This window comes from Cricetulus griseus, chromosome 7 (genome assembly GCF_003668045.3).
Source record: "Cricetulus griseus strain 17A/GY chromosome 7, alternate assembly CriGri-PICRH-1.0, whole genome shotgun sequence".
NCBI lineage: Eukaryota > Metazoa > Chordata > Mammalia > Rodentia > Cricetidae > Cricetulus > Cricetulus griseus.
The window spans coordinates 55570704-55591791 of NC_048600.1; the positions used below are offsets into that span (position 1 = coordinate 55570704).

General features: G+C 38.0%; 1 protein-coding gene across 3 annotated transcripts in view; it reads right to left on the bottom strand.

Annotated features, from left to right (window-relative positions):
• Positions 1 to 2264: 2264 nt before the first annotated feature.
• The window catches only part of Hmmr (hyaluronan mediated motility receptor), a 30169-nt gene continuing 11345 nt past the window's right edge, over positions 2265 to 21088 (bottom strand). The window contains exons 8-18 of one of the 3 annotated variants that reach the window (XM_035447571.1): positions 18457 to 18531; positions 17848 to 18023; positions 17244 to 17392; positions 15596 to 15810; positions 11427 to 11543; positions 9681 to 9827; positions 9214 to 9366; positions 8992 to 9091; positions 7048 to 7224; positions 4865 to 5027; positions 2265 to 3599 (exon numbers count right to left, since the gene is read on the bottom strand). In XM_035447571.1, coding sequence (XP_035303462.1) covers positions 3580 to 3599; positions 4865 to 5027; positions 7048 to 7224; positions 8992 to 9091; positions 9214 to 9366; positions 9681 to 9827; positions 11427 to 11543; positions 15596 to 15810; positions 17244 to 17392; positions 17848 to 18023; positions 18457 to 18531 — 1492 coding nt within the window. In that variant the 3' untranslated portion in view covers positions 2265 to 3579. Of the gene's footprint in view, positions 3600 to 4213; positions 4368 to 4864; positions 5028 to 7047; positions 7225 to 8991; positions 9092 to 9213; positions 9367 to 9680; positions 9828 to 11426; positions 11544 to 15595; positions 15811 to 17243; positions 17393 to 17847; positions 18024 to 18456; positions 18532 to 21088 lie in introns of those variants that run through there. The other 2 variants (XM_035447569.1, XM_035447570.1) reach the window with 2 other exon arrangements.

A 21088-nucleotide genomic window follows, 5' to 3' on the forward strand; every position in this document is an offset into this window, starting at 1 on the left:
AGCTAACCTCATGTTAGCTCGGGTCTTTCACCCACCCGCCATGGCGGATGGTTAGCAAAGACAGATCCAAAGACAGCTCGAACCGGTTGCAGAGAGATCTTGTAGGGCAGCATAAGGGGAGGGTCTAGGGATACGCACAGACTCAGGATTGGTGTGCCTCCAGGCTTGGAGGGCTTGCCCTATGTTAATTGGCCAATCGGTTGTTATGGCCCATAGGCCCTCCCAGGGTGGTTGCTATGCTCTGCGCGTCGTCATTGCTGTGCATTTGTCCGTAAAGCACACCCAAAGCCGTAAAGCATACTACCACCAGCTAACTTCTGATTGGTTCCTTGCCACGAGGCAGGCACCTAACCTTTAGTGACTAAGGCAAGGTCAGAAAAGCACGTGTTACTGTCACGGCTGCCGAAATGGGGAGCTGGTCCCTTCACCCCTACCCCCTATTTCAAGGTTGAACAAGGTATCCATCTCATCATAGGGAATGGGCTCCAAAAAGTCAGTTCATGAGCAAGGGATAGATCCTCGTCCCACTGCCAGTGGCCCCACAGACTTCCCAAGCCACAGAAAAGTTTCATAAGTGTCTTCAACTCAAAATAATGGATATGTTTTGCAAGCATTTTCGCTTGCAAGCATTTTCAAGTAAAAATGCTGTGGTGGCACACACCTTTTAATCCCAGTAATCCCAGGGTTACTAGGGAGGCATAGGTACGAGGATCTCTGAGTTCTAGGACAGGCTCCAAAACTACAGAGAAACTGTCTCAAAAAATCAAAACAAACCAAAAAAAAAAAAAAAAAGAAAAAAAAGAAAAAAAAGAATGATCACCCATTTGTAGTAGGAATACAAATGATGAAACCATGGTGTCTGCTCAATTCTGTTTTAATTTTATATGGATGTTTTGCCTGCATCTGTACCATAAGTGTACAGTGCCTATGAATTTGAGAAGGGGTCATGGGATCCCCTGGAACTAAGCTAGACAGTTGTTAGCTGCCATGCAGGTGGCAGGGAATAGAACACAGTCCTTAGAAGAGCAGCCTCGTTCTCTAGAAGAGAACCCAATTCTTCTAGATGAGGCGTCTTTCCTTGGCTCCTTAGGAACCCTTTCTCATCACTTCTCATCTGTCCTTTCCGTCTTCCCTGTTCTCTGATTTTTTGCTGCTGTGCTGCCGATGTTATTGCCACTGTGTCATCATCTTCTTTTCGATTACCAGCTCAATTCATTCTACTAATGTTTAAAAGTAGCAAGGAAGTGCCATTCAAGAGAAGCCTTTTACTGGGCTTTTAAGTTTCAACACAGAGGCAGCAATCAATCACAACAGTGCAGGAGGAACTGTGCCTTAGTTGCATGAATTTTCTTTCTTCTAGCTCTGTGTGTAAACAAGCTATTCAGCTTTACTTCATGGGCCAGCCAAGAGACTCTTGGAATACTGGGAACTGCATGGGCTTTGGAAACCTTAAAGACCACCCCCAGTGACAAAGATCCTCCAAAGTCACTCTTCTTAATCCTTCCCTAATAGTTCCACCAACTGTTGACCAAGCATTCAAATAGGTCACAGGGCTCATTCAAACCCCCAGGGTCATTTCTTTCTAGGAGGTCAACTTCAAAGGATTTCACCTCCCCTCCACACCACACACTTCAACACAGGTTCTTTGAGAGAACTGCCACTTAAAGATCCAATCATAATAGTATCCCAGAATCTTTTTCAGAGTTCCAGTCTTCTCTGGAGGTGAGACCTCACACTGAGACCTGTAGCCACTGAACCTGAAAACGTAAATGCAATGAGAATAACAGATCAAGGCCCAGAGATAAAATCAACTACCAAAGGGAAGACCTGGTTTTCACAATGGATAGCAGAGCTAAAGAACAATCAAAATAGCATAACTGCTTAAACCCACAAGTTCTTACCCTAAATAACCCCTAAGAATTAATTAATTAATTCTCCCCTCTCTCTCTCTCTCTCTTTCTCTTTCTCTCTCTCTCTCTCTCTCTCTCTCTCTCTCTCTCTCTCTCTCTCTCATCTTTGGGCTTGCTGTCTTTGTGACTAGGTCAGGAGTCAGTGAATCCTAGTGATTCTCCTGTGTCCACCTGTCTCAGGCCTGAGGTGTCAGGCATGTACCAGACGCCTGGCTTGTTACATGGGTACCAATACTCAAACTCTGGTCCTCAGGATTGTGCTGTAAGCACTCTTAATCCCTGAGCCCTATCCTCAGCCCCGCAAATGAAAATTTATAGACAGTGTCATCACAAAGCAGCAGTCCACAACAGAACTGATTATTCTATTTTTCTTGGGTATATTTATTATGATTAAAGGCTATAAACATATACCGAATACTAGAGGGAAAGAACGACTAGCATACATTTTCAGTGTTTATACCTAAGTAAAATTAAATATGTAGTCTTGGCTGGCCTGGGACTAGCCATATAGACCAGGCTATCCTTGAATTCATTGTCTGTTTCTGCCTCCATAGTGCTAGTATTATAGGTGTGTGTCATTAACCATGGCATAAATAAACCTTTAAAGAAATAAATACAAGGTACCACTTATGATTCTGGGTACAAATTAGGAGGGGACGTAGACTCAATTAAATACATTAAACAGAAAATACTGTAAGTTCATTAAATGAAAACAATCACTGGGCTTTATGAGTTTCTATATAACTTTATATTACATAAACATTCAGAGAATATACAAGTGACAAATTCTCTAAAAACCTAATATGTACAGCTTTTCAGATTTCCTTGGGCCTGGGCATGGTAGTGCTTGCCTTTAATACTAACAACTGAGAGACAGAAGCAGATGGATCTCTGAGTTCAGGGACAGCCTAGTCTACTAGTCTACACAGAGAGTTCCTATGACAGCCAAAGCTACACAAAGAAATGGTGTCTCAGACAAAAAAAAAAAGACAAAAAAATTAATTTCTAGCATATCTAAAAATTAACAGGCTACTCTTTTAAAAATGTAGGTTTATAGGCCAAGCTACATGCTTTAGTTTAGAACTGGAGTAGAGTCAAGGAATCTGGAAATGATTACATAATCCTGTGACTTTGATTTAAAAACAAAACAAACACCACAGTAAGTTTACTGTGGAGTCAAGGGTACCCTTATTTCTATTTGAAGTAAAAAGGAGACAGATGACAGGGAGATCAGAGTGAACATGATAAGTAAATCAAAGCAGATGCAAGAGCAAACCAAAGTGCTTTAGCCTTTCCACTCTTCAGCAGAATAAAAAGAACTCAAATCAAGCTAAAAACAATGGGGGAATACGGAATAGGGGAAAATTTTTAATACTGATCTTTAAAAAATTGTTGATTTGATGGTGGTTCAATGTAACCTGCAAAACAATTAAGATGGTTCAGAATGAGATGATAAAGGTAAAGATTAAAAAGATACATAATAGAAAATAAAATGTCAAGGCATTTTCATAGCAAATGCTGAATGTCCTTTCATATACCTAAGAATAGGCAGAAAAAAATTAAATATATAATATATACTATGAACATAATATCAGGAATAATGAAGAAAATAATCTTCAACAGGCATTTCAGATGTATACTTCCATGATCCTTGATGGTACATCAGAATTCAGCAGCAGTTTGTGTTGCCTGAAAAGAATATCACAAAGACCTATAAATACTTTATATTAAAACTACTAAGCCATGATCCAGGCTGTGGATGTAGCTCAGCCTAGCATGCCTAGCATGTTCAAGGGCCTATATTCAAATCCTTGAAAACCAAACCAAACCCCTAAGTCATTATAAATTAAAACCAGACCAATGTTCTTAAAGACAGAAGAAGTTCTTAAAGAGAGAGAGGGAGAAAGAACGAGAGAGAGAGAGAGAGAATAAAGGGGCAGGGAAGAACAACAGAGAGAGAGAGAGAGAGAGAGAGAGAGAGAGAGAGAGAGAGAGGGAGAGTGTGTAAAGGGGCAGGGACCTATCTTTTAAAGGGGTCCTCTGCACCTGCGTGCAGACTTCTTTCCCATGGAACCTTGGGCTGACCAGGGTATTGCCTGAGTGGATTCCACCAGGTAACTGAAAGACCCCCGAAGAGGTACTTTCGTAGAAGGAGACCCACACCCAGGAATCAGCGAAACCACGAACTTTGGATGCAAGAGCAAGAGGGTTTATTAATAACACGGATATCCGGGGCTTAGCTTCTGTTTTGCCAAGCCCCGAGCCCCGGAAGGGGGGTCCTTTTTATAGGGGAAAACAGGCACAGTACAGAAGCGAAAAGCATCAAATCAGCATTTTCTCAAGGTTTAATAGTCAGGCGAAACGGCCTTATCTTCTGCTGGTCCAGATGGCTGGCCTTGGGACGGAGCGATCCAGCGGGGGTTGGCCTTGCTCGGGGCGGGGAGTGAGGGCCAGCAGCTGCAGGGATCAAGGGTCGGGGAGAGTGTTGGGGAGGGAAGGATGTATTCGCGTGCGCCCCGCCAGCTGCCGACCAGAGTAGGGGCCAAACTTAAGAGAAGAGCTACGGCCCGGGGGGGGGGGGGGGGGTCTTTCATAACAGGGGCAGCATAATGCCTGAACCTTTCAATTGTAAGTTGTGTAGAGAGGGATTGGACTTTGACAAGGCACAAACTGTACAGAAGAGATAAAGGAGGGAATGCTAGTAGGAGCAATAAAAGACTAAGGAAGATGTAGTCTGAATGGGGAAAGCGAATCTAGATATATAGAAGTAGAGTAAAAAGGAGGAAAGTGGAGTTGATATACCAATATCAAAAGGAATTTCTTCTATATTAGAAAATACCAACAAATTTCATAGTTCATAAAAAAGTTAAATCACCAACTGCTGAGATAGAAAGGGGGGAAGAATGAAAACAGGTACATAAATACACTATTTTATTTTATTATTACTTTTTTACCTTCTTTTAATGGGGTCTTGAGGGTAAAATTCTCTTTAGATTCATGATGAAAAGCCTTGGAAGGGTCGAAGTGTTTGATGCCGAGAGCTTTATTCAATTCTCCCTGAAGTCTGAGCTCATTTTGTTTCCTTTTAACAAGTTGAGATCGGAGTTTTGACACCTCCTAAGTAAGAAAAATATAAATACTAAAATATACAGTAGTAAAATACGTTATCATTGCTGCAGATATTGCAAATAGTTACTTATGTATCATAGCTAATGGCAAAAATAACTATTACACATTCAAAAAGACTGAATTACAAAGTGATTTGGAACATCTAATACAGAAAAAACAAAGCATTTTAAATTTTCTTGTCCTTCTAGACCTATGAGTATACTTTTCTTTCTGATCAAAAGTGGAGTGAAAATAAATAGCCACCAAATCAACTTTCTTTGTTGTTGTTGTTTGCGACAGGGCTTCTCTGTAGCTTTGGAGCCTGTCCTGGAACTCATTCTGTAGATCAGGATGGCCTTGAACTCACAAAGACCTGCTGCCTCTGCCTCCAGAGTGCTGGGATTAAAGGTGTGTACCACCATCTCCTGACTCCCAGATCAACTTTGGGCTTGACAGAATAACAGTCTGTGCAGACTTCCTAGTAAAACTAAGTAATATAAAAAATGCAACCAATTACATGTTCTCTTTCTAGAAATGGTCCTCCTAAAAGCACAACAACAAAGGAAGAAGTAGCTATTCAAAAAGAACTACAAATGCTTGTTCAACATTTGAAACCAAAGAGCGCCTTTCCTCCCCACTAGAAACCCTATACCTAAGAACACAGGTTTTCCTTCTTCAACTCCTGAAGACTCCTATCTGGAAGACCCCATTTTGCCAGCAGCTCCTACCTGCTAAGTTGATGTGCATGGGCAAATGTGTTAAGGGCCCAAGATGTCTTTTGCTCAGCTGCACTTGTGCAACAGTGTCGCCCTATCTCTAGTTCATAACACTGGTTCCAAGAAGATGCAAAACTGATGCTTTCTCACCCCCTTTCCCTGCAAGTCACTAAGAACCACAACTTCCAGGGCAGAGGTGGCAGCAAGAGAGAAGATTACCTGTCCTCAGCTTCTGTTCTAAAAATCTAGCTCAGTCTGCTCAGGGGGAATAAGATGAAAGCGACCTCCTGGAGTCACAACAAGCTACTACACATGACATAGCTAACAGCAGAAAGAATCAAAATCAACATATAATAGAGATCTATATACTCAGGTCTATAGCAGCACTATTCATAGCAGCCAAGCTACAAAGTAAGCCTAGATGCTTATTAGCAAGTAAATAGATTTTCAAAAAGTGAATATATATATATATATATATATATATATATATATATATATATATATATATATATCCTATATATGTACTAACATATTTATATATGTTAGTACAAGAAAAGAATGGAACTGAAGACTGTCATGTCAAATGAAATATGCCATATTCATGAAGACAAGTATCTCATGTTTTACTTATATGTGGATTTTAGAGAAAACAACAAGGAACACTGTTAGAAAAGAGGAAGACTGTGGGGCAGTGGTGGCACAAGCCTTTAATTCCGGCACTTAGGCAGAGGCAGAGAGGCAGAGACAGGTGGATCTCTGAATTTGAAGCCAGCCTGGACTATAGATCAAGTTTCAAGATGGCAAGAAACCATCTTGAAAAAAACAAAGCAAAACAAAAATCCAAAACAAACAAAAAAGAAAAGAGGAAGATCAAGGAGCATGGGGAAGCTGGGCGGTGGTGGTCCACACCTTTAATTCCCAGCACACAGAGGCAGAGGCAGGTAGAGCCCTGTAAAATCTCTTTGTAGATCTCTGGTCTATAACCAGATCCAAAGCTACACAGAGAAACCCTGAATCAAAAAACCAAAAAGATATAAATTAACTTCTAAAAGGAAAAAAATTAATGTTTTGAATATGACTTCTTTTCACAGTATTTACAAAAAGGAATGGCTATTTTGTAATTCGAAATGGATGTGTAAAACTTTATACAGTCTTCCAACTATAGCAGCAATTATAAAGCTAAGTAAAACTGAATAACCATCAGATCAACACTAAATAAGTACATCAATTCTCAGATGAATTCTCCCCTATAAATTGTTCGATTTTTTTTTTTTAGTTTTTAGTATATCTGAATAAAGTGTTATTTTACAAACCAATTTCAGTTGGCTATTTTCATCTTTCAGTTTCACAACATGCTTGATTTTTTGCTTTAGATTCTGGTGACCCAGTAGTTCTGCATAAGAATCTCTAATTTTATTTAGCTGTTCCTGAGTTGCACCACGTTCATTCAACAATGCCTGCTTCTCTGCTTCAAATGCATCCAGTTGTTGCTGGAAAAGATACATATACCAAAATATGTTTGTTTTTAATGACATTAAGAATTAAAATTATTTAACTTGTGTGTCCTTCTGCTTCTGCCAACCCCAGTAACTAAAAGCATTTGTGTCCAGGTCTGAACTAAAACTGTTAAATCTTATTAAGTTCATACAATGCATAAAAATAAATAAAAAATAACACAAGCAGAAGCCCCATTTTTCTTGATGGCTCTTTAAATTCTCTAAGAAAATCTTTTAAGCTTTGCATTTTTCACCTTAAGTATCATCAAAACAGAAAAGCAATAAAGAACCAGCCAGCTTTCTTAATCTATCAGCAAAATACCAACTTTAGGCTTTTTTGTTATGCTTTTGAGACAAAGTCTCACTATGTAGCCCTGGCTGTCCTGGAATGTATTATCAGGCTGGCCTTGAACTTTATCTGCCTGCCTTTGCCTCCTGGGTGTTGGGATTAAAGGCATCCGACACCATTCCCACCACCATTTTCTTACAAAAAGATCAGAGTATTAACATGTATGGTGGTCAGAAGGCAGAAGTAGGAGGATCAGAAATTCAAGGCCATCTCCAGTTACACATAAAATTCCAGGAGAGCCTAGGGTTTCAAGAACACAAAGATAGTCAGGCACAGAGGCTAATCACACTCATAAGGCTAGAACTTGGGAAGCTGAAGGAGGACCATTTCAGAACCCAGGTCAGGCTCCTTGGAACAGCAAGTACCAGGTCAGCCTCTATTATAGAGCAAGACTCCATCTAAAGACCAAAGGACAAAATATAGTACAAAGATCAGTACAGTAACTTGAGAAATATTGAGATGGATCAAATAAAAATACACATCATAATTTAACAGGTAAAATGTTCCTATCAGGAGAGCCTTAAGGCCACTAATTTCAAGTTGTTTATTAGAAAGCATTTCTTATATCTACATTAAAATTTTATTTTATTCATTTATTTTGGTTTTCCGAGACAGGGTTTCTCTGTGTAGCTTTGGAGCCTTTCCTGGCACTCGCTCTGGAGACCAGGCTGGCCTCAAACTCACAGAGATCCTCCTGCCTCTGCCTCCCGAGTGCCGGGATTAAAGGCGTGCGCCACCATCGCCGGGCTCTACATTAAAATTTTATGTCTACTAAATTTGTCAATTGTATTTCAATAGAACTAGAGGAATTACAAATTGTAATTTTTAGCCCTTTACTTTTATTATTTTAATTTTATTGTTTTTATGTAGTGCTGAGAATTGAATCCCGGGCCCTGTATATGTCAAGCACACTCTACCACCAAGCTCATGCCCAGATTTAAAAAGAAACACAACTTTTTTTTTTTTAATTTCAAAATAGAATTTTTCTGTGTAGCCTTGGCTGTCCTGGAACTCAGTCTATAGACCAGGATAGCCTCTAACTCTAAGACCTACCTGCCTCTGCCTCCCAAGTGCTGGGTACCAGATAAAATATGAAAACTGTTAATATGTGGTTAAATTGTAACCATGACTACATAGTGAAGATATACTGCAGAAGCACCAATTCATAGTCAAGATTAACAGGAAAGAAATATTTTTAAAATAGACCCAAGTTTATTTGTGAATGGTATTTTGCCTGTATGTATGTCTGTGCACTATCATGCCCATGCAGCCTGAAGCAGGTGCTGGATCCCCTGGAATTGCAGTTACAGCCAGCTGGGAGCCACCACATGCATCCTCTGAAAGAGCAGGTAGTATTCTTAACCACGGAGCCATCTCTCCAGCCCACAAAAAATTGATTATATGCAGCAAACCTGAAAAGGCTTAGTCTTGTTATATAGTTCTTCATAAAGGAGTCGCCATTTATTACTTTCCAAAGTTAACTCTGCCACTGCATCTTCTTTCTCTGCTTTTCTGTATGGGAAAATCAAATTTAAAAAAAAAAATTATTTTTTAATTTATTAGAAAAAAACAAAACAAAACAAAACAAAAAACAATGCATTACATGGCACCTCTTAGGTCTAAGCCTGAATTACCTTGCTTCTTCCTCTTCGAGTTGTTTCTTAAAGTCCTCATCCTGTTGTCTGAGTTGATTTTGCAAATCAGCTATTTTCTTAAGAGACGTAGATGTGATTTCTTTAATTTCTTCTTCTTTCAATGTTGATCTGTTCTGCAGATCTAGAAGCATCCTTGGGTTTGAGAAAGAAGAATCCACTAAACATCTGACAGACATTTCAATTTTTATCAATTTCTTTTCGGGGTTTGCAAAAAATACAAATCAGTAGAAGAAATCCTTAAAAGTTGTAATTGTAACTGGATGTGTCAGGACTTGCTTTTAATTGCATCACTTGGGAGGCAGAGTCAGGCAGATTCTCCATTTGAGGCCAGCCTGCTCTACACAGCAGGTACCAGCCAAGACTACACAGTGAAACCCTGTTTCAAAACAAAACAAACAAACAAAATTGTAATTTTTTTCTTTAACTGATGTGCTTGTGTTACACACCTTGTATATTCTTGATTTGTGGTCTCAGTTGTCAGTATCTGGTGTTGAACATCTTCTACGCTTTTTTCAGCCATGGTTACTTTTTCTTGTAGAGTCAAGTTCTCCAGCTTAAGATCTTCTATTTCTTTAAGTGTTGATGCTTTATAGCTTATTAGAAAGAAAGAGTTAACACTTTTTTCTTACTACTGTATACATGACAAAGTTTAGATTTTATATGCTTCTTTTTTTTTTTTTTAAGGTTTTTCAAGAAAAGGTTTCTCTATGGTTTTGGAGGCTGTCCTGGAACTAGCTCTTGTAGACCTGGCTGGTCTCGAACTCACAGAGATCTGCCTGCCTCTGCCTCCCAGAGTGCTTATATGCTTCTTATAAAAACCTTATAACATTTTCATGTACTCACACAGGTAAGAATTCAGTACTCTGATGGGAATACTAACGAGTTTACATAACATTTTCTCTTTAGGAATCTCTTGCCTGCATGTATGTCTATGAGCTACATGTGTGCAGTATTCAAAGATCCAGAATATGACATCTGATATCCTGGAACTAGATAGAGTTACAGATGGCTGAGACACCAATTGAACTTAGGTCCCTTGGAAGAGCATTCAGTGTCCTTAACCACTGAGCTATTTCTCAGTGTCCTTGACCTTTTTGGGGGGGAAAAAAAAAAAAAGAAAGAAAAGAAAATAGGGCCGGGGTGTGGTAGTGCATCCCTTTAATCCCAGCACTTGGGAAGCAGAGGCAGGTGGAGCTCTATGAGTTGAAGGCTAGTTTGGTCTACATAGAGAATTATAAAACAGCCAGAGTTACAAAGGGACTCTGTATTCCTTCCACCCCACCTCCAATCCCCCAAAAAAGGAAAACAGGAAGTAGATGGGGTAGATGAGTATGTATGAAATAACAATATGAAAACTACTGTTATCTGAAGAGATGGACTGTGAGAGGAACAGAATTTTGGGCTAAGAAGATGCTGGGATGAACATCAAAATACAATCATATTGACTAAAAACCTTTCTAATTTTCTCTTTTGCTTTCTGAGTTAGGGTGACACTCTGTTGGACTAGAAATCACTATGTAGCTCGGTCTGGTCTCAAATTTACTGTAATTCTGCTTTAGAATTCCCAAGCAAAGGAGTGCAGGAGTGAGTCACCAACCACAGCTGAGAAAAATTAAGAGACAAGAAAGAAATGATACTATATGGTCACTGAAGGTTGAAAAGACTAAAATATTAGCTTCTACACACAGTGGAGCATTCCTGTAACATCAGCAATCAAAGGCTGAGGTAGGACTGCTGTGTGTTTGAGACCAGTCTGAGATATAATGGTAGTACCAGGCTAACCAGTGCTATCATAGCAAGAGAAGCCAAGGAAGAGGGATAAGTGTTGGGGGAAGAGGGGAGAAAAAAAAACAAAGAAATATAAGACTAAGAAATCATTGAATAGTGAGGGAATAAGATAAATGTCAATGTTCCTAAGTTAGGTGAAGATATAAAAGCTTTATATTTTATTTTTTAAATGATGCTATCAGGAAAGTAAGATAGGGGTGCTAAAGATTAGCATGGGTTTGAACTGGATGGTAGGAAAGGGGACATCGACATAAGGTGACACTAAGTGTCCATTTATGGCCAGTCATTAATGAATTTATGATAATGGCAGTCATCCTCTATAGATTGCTTTGTTCACAGATTTCTGTAGGTAAACACTTCTCCCCACTCATATATTCCATAGTGAACACTACAAGGAAAAATACCTTTCCAATTGAGCAGTAACATCTCTAAGGTCTTGCACTGTGTCATTATACCTCTCCTGTAAAGTCAAGGTGGCATGGATATGAGCAGCGTTACTTTTCTCCAGCTCAGCTTCTTTCCTAAGAATAAGGAAAAAGTACAAAAGACTAGAAACTGTGCACCATATATCTCATATGATTTTTCACAACAGATAGTGGCTGTACAATTTAAAAGTACCCATTCATGACAACCTCATAGCATGACGGTTTTACTAACTTATTTACTGGCTTTTTCTAAATATAGATTTCTGGATTTCTTTTCATGTCTCCTGCATATATAGGTAATTTAGGGAAAAGAACAACAAAAACCCAAAAAGAACCTGTAAAGCCAATATTACAGAATGGTCAGGTCTAAAGACTGAATGCAATGCTAGCTAAAAGCACATAGATTTATTGAGTTTAATTCCCTGTACTGAGACAATAAATACTACACAAAGTTAAAAGACACCACATTAAAAACTCTTTTGAAAAGTTGTTACAGTACTATGTACATTTTTGATTATATGATTAATCCACACATGCTGTTATCACTTAATTTTGTTTGAGATAGGACCTTGTTGTACTTAGCCCAAGTTGGCCTTGAATTCTGGATCTTCCTGTCTCAGCCCACCAAGTGAAAGGATTGCACATGCCTAATACTAACAAGATCCTGAACAGTTTTAGATAGTAAAAAAATAGGTTTTAAGTAATTTTTCTAAATGTATACTACAAATTTCAACTACCTTTTTCAAATACTGTACATTATTAAAATGCTATAACATGTTTGGATGAGAATAACAACTTGTGAAGGGTCTCTAAAAGAATACGGTGAAGTAAAAATGAGCACTGAACAACTCTCAGTGGAAGCCTCAAATAAGACAAAGAGCAGATCACACTCGGCACAGTGAGGAAGGAGGCCACAGTAAAAACAACCAAATGCTATTAAGTGGCTTGTAATAATATTTCCCATGTCCCTTAGAAGAGTGACTTTCAGTTCTTGTTTTTTAATGTAAGGCTAAACTAAAATGTCTAGCCTAAGGACCTGAGACTTCATCTCACACAGCACCTAACAAAGCAGAATATGAAGGCATCAAAAACCACTTCTCTTGGAATTGCACAGCTAACTAGTTAAGCTAACAAATAAAACTCTTGTGAAACCAGATCTCTAAGCTGTTGAGTTCATAATCCTAAAACAAAGACAATACAGGGCTGGCTGAACTCTCTATTGTTTAGCCAGTAAAATCAGGAAAGATGAAGGTGTTAATAGGTCTAATCTCAGCACTTGGGTTGGGGTATGGGAATCAGGAACTCAAGGACATCTCAGCTATATAGTGAGTTCAGGATCAGCATGGGGTAAATGAAATTCTTTCTCCAAAGCAAACAGAACCCACCTCCCAAAAAAAGAGTAAAATGAAACTAATTTATACAGAAAATTCAAGAAATCAAAAACATACAAAAAACCCCCACAAAAACTAAAACACACAAACTAAATTTAACATGACTACAAAATACAGAATGAACAAATATCAAACATGTCTGTATACATGGAATACTAAATTATAAAATCAATGGCACTTCAAATCACTCCACCTACAAATGAACACTGGGTAATAAAGACATAAAGGATCTGTAAATTAAAAACTGTCTAAAATGCTAATAACTGGAACCAAAGAGGGACTCAGTGTAGAGTCGCTACTAATGGATTGGAAGACATAAATTCCATCCTATGATGGCTATTCTTGGTTGTGAACTTGACTATATCTGGAAATTAACTAAAACCCACAGCAATCACTCACATCTGTGAGTGATTTCTTAATTACATCAATTAAAGTGGGAAGACACACTTCTAATCTGCATCTTTGAGGTGGGAAGAGCCACCTCTAATGTGGCCCACACCTTCTGCTGGTAACCTATAAAAATGACATGGAAAAAGGAAGCTCTCTTTCTTCCTGGCTGCTTGTTCTTACTAGCACTCCATTCACTGACATTACTCACTGACATTAAAGCCTACTTCTTTGCGATTCAGGGGTATACTGAAGACCAGCTGAGATATCCAGGTTCGTGGTCTGAACAACTCTTGGATCCTTGAACCTTCATTCATAGGTAGCCATTGCTGGATTAGTTGGACCACAGTCTATAATCCATTATAAGTCCCCTTTCTACATATAGAGACTCATTCTCTAAGTTCCGTTACTCTAGAGAACCCTGACTAATATGCATTACTATCTCAGTGAAATCTCTCATAGACTAGATGGATCTGAAATTCTCAAAAAGACACAGGCGCTAAAAAGCAATTAAGTTTTGAGAAAGAATAAGGCTGAAGGAATCATGCAACTCAATTTTGAGTCTTGTACTATAAGGATATGCTAATCAGGGTAGTGTGCTATTGGTAAAGGGATGGATCAGCACATAGTTCAGTGGAACAGGGTCCAAACACCTTGGACTCATCACATATTTGAGTTTCAATAAGCATATATATATATATATATATATATATATATATATATATTTATATAAAAAGAGCAATAATGGCAATATGTTATACATCAATAGCAGCACTAGCTTTTCCAGGTTCTGCAGTCATTTTAACAAAATTGTAGAGACATCCAGCACATTCCATTTAAAAAGCAAAAAGCAAAAAGCAAAAAACAAAAAAGTAAAAAACAAAATCCCAAAAAACAGCGCAGTTCTGTTACTCTTGTGGTACTTGGCACCATTTTTTTTTTTTTTTTTTTTTAAATTAGCTTCTCAGTCATCATCTGGGAGGAAACCATTCTGAGCAACATCATTAAAAACAGCTCTGATAAAGCATGGAGTTGGACCAGAGGCATGGACTCTGTGAAGTCTTGAGGTCTACTGAGAGCATGATAAATATGGTTGATAACAATATGCTATATTTTAAAAGTTGTGAGATAGTATACTTTAAGTGTTCTCAAAACAAAAATGATGAATATGTGTGACATAACATGTTAATTGGTTTAATTTAGCCATGCCATTGTGAGCATACTGTATTGTGTATCATAATTTTGCATGACTTTATTTATGAGCTAAATAAATGAATGCGTGGGGGGGGGAGGGACTTTGAGAGACCATCCCACGTGAAGGGATGCTCTCATCCGGGACACATGGGGGAGGGCCTAGGCCTGGCCCAGGATGATGTTGTGGAATTTGGGGAGCAACCGTGGAGGGCTCTATCCTCTATGGGGAGTGGAGGGAGAAAGGGGATGGTGGAGGATTGGGGGGGGAGGGGAGAGAGGGAGAAGGGATTGACATGTGAAATTATAATTTGTAAAAATTAAATAAAAATTTAAATAAAAAAAAGTTAAAACTGTGAGACATTAGTTTTCTTTTTAACAAGAATGTTGTTTTTGAATGCATACCAGCCAATTCTAATTGCTTTATTTTCTTTGAGACAGCATTCCATTCTACAACACAGGCTGGCCTTAAGCTCACTGCAGTCTTCTTGCCTCAGGCTCTGAAGTGCTTGGATTATATGAGTGAGCCACTATAACTTGGAACCTTTTAGTTTTCTGATTGCTACATGAGGATGAAAGGGCACTTGGTGATCTGAGTTACATCCTAAGGACCCCACATGGTGGGAAGAGAAGCAACTCCTAAAGTTGTCTTCTGATCCCCACATGCATGCAGTGATGGGTGCTTGTCCATCAATGAAGTATTCATAGTCTCTCAAAAAAGATACTTAAAATTTTAAAAGGCTTAGATGTTTTCAAATACAATACAAATTGTTTTAATGCTGATGTCCAAAGATTTTTAGAAAATGTAGCAAAGACACACACAAAGCTTTTGGCTTTAGAAAAAGGGCTTCCTTTTGTTCTGTTTTTTTTTTTTTGAGACAAAGTTTCACTATTATAGCCCAATACCTTGAACTCAATGTGCAATTCAGGCTAACCTTAAACTCCTCATCCTTCAGCTTAACCTCTTGGGTCCTGGGAGTAAATACGTGCTAGGCTAGTCTTACTTTGACTGCCATGCCTGCTTAGATATACGAGTGTAGTGCACGTGTGTGAGCATTTGTATACTCTTATTATGTCTTCCTCACCTTGAAAGATAATTCCAACCTCCATGAGAATTCTAAGGAAACATGCTAGAAAATACTTCAAGTCCCACATAAACAAGACCCCATTAATACGAACTCTCTCAGCAGTTCATCTAGCCGCTTCAGTTGTTCAGCGGTTGCCTTTGTCTCTTCTTCCAGCTGTTTAACCAGCTTTTCACTCTGTTCCTCCTTCTGCTGTACAGCATCCAACTCCTCCAGGGCGAGCTTTAGCTCTTCTCTAAAGACATTCTTTTCTGAGGTCATTTCCTCTTGAAAAGAGGAGAGCTGCTGCTGAAGACTAGCAGACAATTCCTGCATTCAGACAGGTAAGCACAAGATAATTAAATGTGGCTCATGACCTTTCTTGGAGACAACAGATGCAATACAGATAATGAAGTATAGCAACTAAATTAAAGTATAGCAACTAAATTAGAAAGTTTAAAGGAAACACAAAAACATACATACCATATTCACTTTCTCCATGTTATATAATTTAACAATGTAGAAAATGTAATTTCGGACTGGAGAGATAGCTCAGTGGTTAAAAGCACTGGCTGCTCTTCCAGAGGTCCTGAGTTCAATTCCCAGCAACCACATGATGGCTCACAACCATCTGTAATGAGATCTGGTGCCCTCTTCTGGCCTGTAGGCATACATGCATGTAGAACACTATACATAATAAATCAATTTAAAAAATAAAAAAATCTAGATTTTTTAGTGTTAAACCACACTACTTTTTTTATATCTGGCTTTACAATTAGCTTATATATACTTCAATCTGCTCTATTTAGATATGATAAAAAGCATACTATGATCTCACTGTTACATAAAATATTTAAGTTATAGGATACACATTTCAAAGTTCTGTAAAACATTATCAAGAAAAAAATTCTAGATTTTAAGTGAAGTATCAGTTTTCAGTAGTTCTATCTCAATCTGTTTTTCCCTTCCAAAGATAAGTTTTGGTTTAGAGTACATATTGCCCATATATTTTCATACATGCATACCTTTGGAGAAGCTATGCAATATATTCTGTGTATTTAAAAATATTTTAAAATCGCCGGGTGGTGGTGGCACATGCCTTTAATCCCAGCACTTGTGAAGCAGAGGCAGGCCAATCTCTGTGAGTTTGAGGCCAGCCTGGTCTACAAAGAGAAATCCTGTCTTGAAAGACAAAAAAAGAAAGAGAGAAAGAACAAAAAAGTTGAATTCTTTCCAGGTCAATGTATATTAACCTACTTTCAATGTATATTAACCTACTTTCAATGTATATTAACCCCTTTCATTGTCTATTTATCACATTAGTGCATGCACATTCCTATGATTCAGCCTTTACCAAAGTATCACAGTGAAATGGTTTAGTTTCTAGATTCCTTGTTAACGAAGTGCTTTATTCCACTGATTACTATAGGGAGATCCTCTGTTCATGTTTACAATCAGGATGTTGTGTTAGAATTATCTACTTCCATCCCACAACCATGTGTTTTGTCTGTATTTTTTAGTGTGCCTTTTCCCCTTACTATTATGCAAAATGTTCTTTATATAACCTATTTTTTCTAATTGTTTTGCTTTTTCCTATTAGACATTCTTTTAAAGATAATTATAAATATCTCTCTTGTATACTTGATACAAATGTATACCAGTATCTATGACTAAATGTTCAAAATATACACACAGAGGTTGTCTGACATAAATGAAAAATTATGATATAAATAAGTAGTTAAAAAATAAATGTAGTTAACTACCTTCTCTTGTTGCAGAAGTGACTCAATTTGCATTTCTTTTTGTTGCAGTTTTTCATATTCTTGTTTTTCTAGAACAAGCTTCTCTGTTACAATCTGTATCTCAGCACTGTGACTTTCAGCCCTTTCTCTGTCCTTGTTGACAAGATCGTCTATAAAAGGAAAGCACGAGACGTTCCAGAACTAAATACTAATGTTAAGGGGCTCCATTCACCTAGTATTTCACCCCACTGCTTTAGCACACTATACAGAGCAAGTGTTTCCAAAGACAGGGTAAGAGTACAGTCATTACCTTATTATATATGCTACACAAATATGTTAGCTTTGAGTTTGCACTAATTACAAACTAACACTAACCAGGGTAGATGTTTGCACTAACACTACCCAGGGTAGAAGTCATCACCTAATATATAAATCTTTTTATTTCCAATCTAAGAATATAATGTGTTGAAATAAAAACAAACATTATAGCACAAAAAACTTCCCAAATAGCACATGGACTTTCTGGTCTTCACTTAATGGAAAATGTTGTTGCCATTAAGGGGTATATTTCTTACAGACAGTACCTAAGCCATATTGAAGTAAAATAACATAAACAGCACAGTACCTCTTTCCTTTTCAAGCAGCTGACATTTAACAGTCAGGTCTTCTATTTGCTTGGAAAATGTGAGGGTTTCCTCAAGAGATAGCTGAAGACTTGAAATCTCACGATCCTTCTCTTTCAAATCTTCTTCTAACTGGGCAATATCAACTTTGTATTTTTCTACTTGATCAGATGCACAACTGCATGAAAAAGTATTTTGAAGAGAATATCTCTTTAGGTACTGGAAAAACATGTTCACCAAAATAAGGTGCAGTTGTTTTGTATGAGCAAAAGAATTTTGTTGCTGAATCCAGGGCTTCCCAAATGCCAGCCAAGTGCTTTACCAACCAAGTTATATCCCCAGCCAGTAAGGTCCATTTTATTTATTAACTTTTCATTTCGATTACTTATTTATTCAATGTGTGTAAGTGTTTTATCTGCCTGTGTACCTCATGGTGTACAATACCAGCAGAGGCCATCACATAAGATTCCCCTAGGGGTGGAAGTTACATATGGTTATGAGCCACCATGTGAGAGCTGGGAATTGAATCTGGGCCTTCTGGAAGAGCGGCCAGTGCTGCTGAACAACCTCTCCAGCCTGGAAGTTAAGTTTAAAACTATTATTTACATTACCTAATTTCTTCAATGTATTCTAAGAGTTTTTCTGTTTCAGATTTTTCATCAATCTGTTCTTTCTCCAGGGAAACACTGAAAAAAAAAAAGAAGTAAATACATATGGTTCATTTATTTAATAACCATGCTAGATACTAAATACTGTTATGTCAGATAAGGTAACTCCAGACGATAAATTCTTACCTGTAAGATTTTTCAGGTTAATAACTTAGATTAACACAGGTGACTAGATTTTTATTTACATGAAAAAGCATTCCAAACATGCTGACAAAAGAACCACAGTATAAATTAGAACCTAGTTTTTGTACCAATCCAAATCACATTCTGTGTCCTAAGAGGATTCCATCCCAAGCTGTACAGTATTTGATTACTTATATGATTGCCAGGTCATATGGTGCAGGCCTATAAATCCTAGCTGTCTGGGAGGCTGAGGCAGGAGGATCTGGAAAGTCCTTCTGTGTATGTCTTGTGTTTCCACAGAAAATGTAAAGCTATGGATTCCTTCCAGACTAAAATGGTTTGATGAAGCAACACCCCCTAAAACAATGGCCCAGATGATCCAACATCTAAAACAGCTGAGAGGATACAGCCTTACAGACTACAAAAACAAGACCTGGCCAGGTTTCTATGTTTTGTCATGATCCCCATGGTATGGACGGCACCCCCAACAAGCAGGAAGCAGTTTGGAATGAACAAATCCCCAAATATTGTTTATAAATTTTGTTTTCATTTAAATGGGGTTGGCTATAAATGGTTAATGATCACAACCGATCTCTTTTTAAAGGTAAAAGGGGATTATGACATAGAAATTAATACCTTGTCTTTGAATGGATTTTCATTTATTGATACAAATTTAAGATCAATTTTGTTATATGTATACGTATCCTCTTGTTTCGGTATTTTGTTTGTATAGCGCATTTAAAAATGTAATGTATAATTAAGTACAGCCTATCGATAGTTACCTATAATAGTCAAAACTTATAGTTAGTTAGGTTTTCAAGATATACAGAGATATATTTGAAATGGATAGTCTTCAAACCTTTCAAAGACCTACAGAATATGGCATTTAAAATGGTTTAGGGTTTTTCTCAACAATGAGACAACTGCTCCTGACAATACCAACTGTGTCAGAAGGGAAAATAGACATTGAAGAAACTTGTTATAGAGTTTTCTTCCAATATGGCAAGATTAGCCATTTGGGCAAGAAACTGCTCTTGTCTAGATTGTTTGACTTTATGCTGTTATACATAAAATAGACATACAGGATCCACAGGAAAGTGACTGCTAAAACAAGATTGTCTCCGCCAATTCTAGAGTTTATATATTATCCTTCTTTGATGGAGTTGAAGACAGATAGTCAAGTTACATATAAGACTTTAGACTAACAATGATAGGATACGTGATAGAATATTTTCTTTAAATCTTGCTACAAGTTAGTGGACTAAATATTGTAACTATAGTTCTTACTTGATAAATGTTTTCTTATATATAATCTGACTATGTTAAAGTTAAAACCTTTCTTTTTATTTAGACAGAAAAGAGGAGATAATGAGGCTAGTCCTTCTGTGCATGTCTCTCATATTGGTTAACACTGTAGGCCAATAGGGAAGTAAGATAGGCGGGACTAGAAAAGGAGGATTCTGGGAAATGTAGTAGGTGGTCACCACATAATACCAGGAGAAAGAATTCATGACTCTGGCGTTCTCCATAAGACCTTGAGAAATATATATACTACTAGTTATGGGTTAATACTCAAGACAGAGTTAGCTAATAAGAAGATCTAGCTAGACATTGGCCAACAATATTGTAACTAATAGAGTTATTTTGAGGGCTAAAGGGGTGATGGGACCCAGACAGGAATCCCGTAATAGGACTCTAAAGACTTCTTGGGCTACATGAGACACAGGACCTTGTTTCAAACAGAACAACAAAGACAACTGACAAATTAGCATATGGCACCATTAGAAAGGCTGAGATAGGTCAGGCGGTGGTGGAACACACCTTTAATCCCAGCGCTTTCGAGGCAGAGGCAGGTAGAACTCTGTGAGTTCGAGACCAGTCTGGTCTACAAGAGCTAGTTCCAAGACAGGCTTCAAAGCTACACAGGGAAACCCTGTCTCACAAAACAAAACAAAAAACAAAATACAAAAAAAAAAAAAAAAAAAAAGAAGAAGAAAGGCTGAAATAGACCAGCAATATCCAACACTATGAATACAGAACAACTCCAAAGACCACACTTGGCTGCAGAGTTATAAAGCAGCACAGCTCTCTGTGCATATGTTGTATGTACATGTGAGTCTGTGTATGGTATGTGATGTGTGTGAGATATGTTTACATATGCAGGTACACACAACGATGTGAGTGTGGAGGCTGAAACTTAACATCAGGTGGTCTCCTCTGTTACACTTGACCTTATTTTCAGAGACAGGGTCTCTCAATGTGGAGCTCATAGTTTCAGAAGACTGACTCACAGGCAGTTAGCTCCTGGCTGTCTCTACTCACCAGTGTTGAAACTAGACACAGCCCCAGGCCCAACATTTTAGGTGGGTACCAGGGATTTTGTGAGTACTCAGGTCCTCTGTTTTGTGCAGCAGTTATTTTGTTCATTGAGCTATCTTCTCCTAGCCCTTAA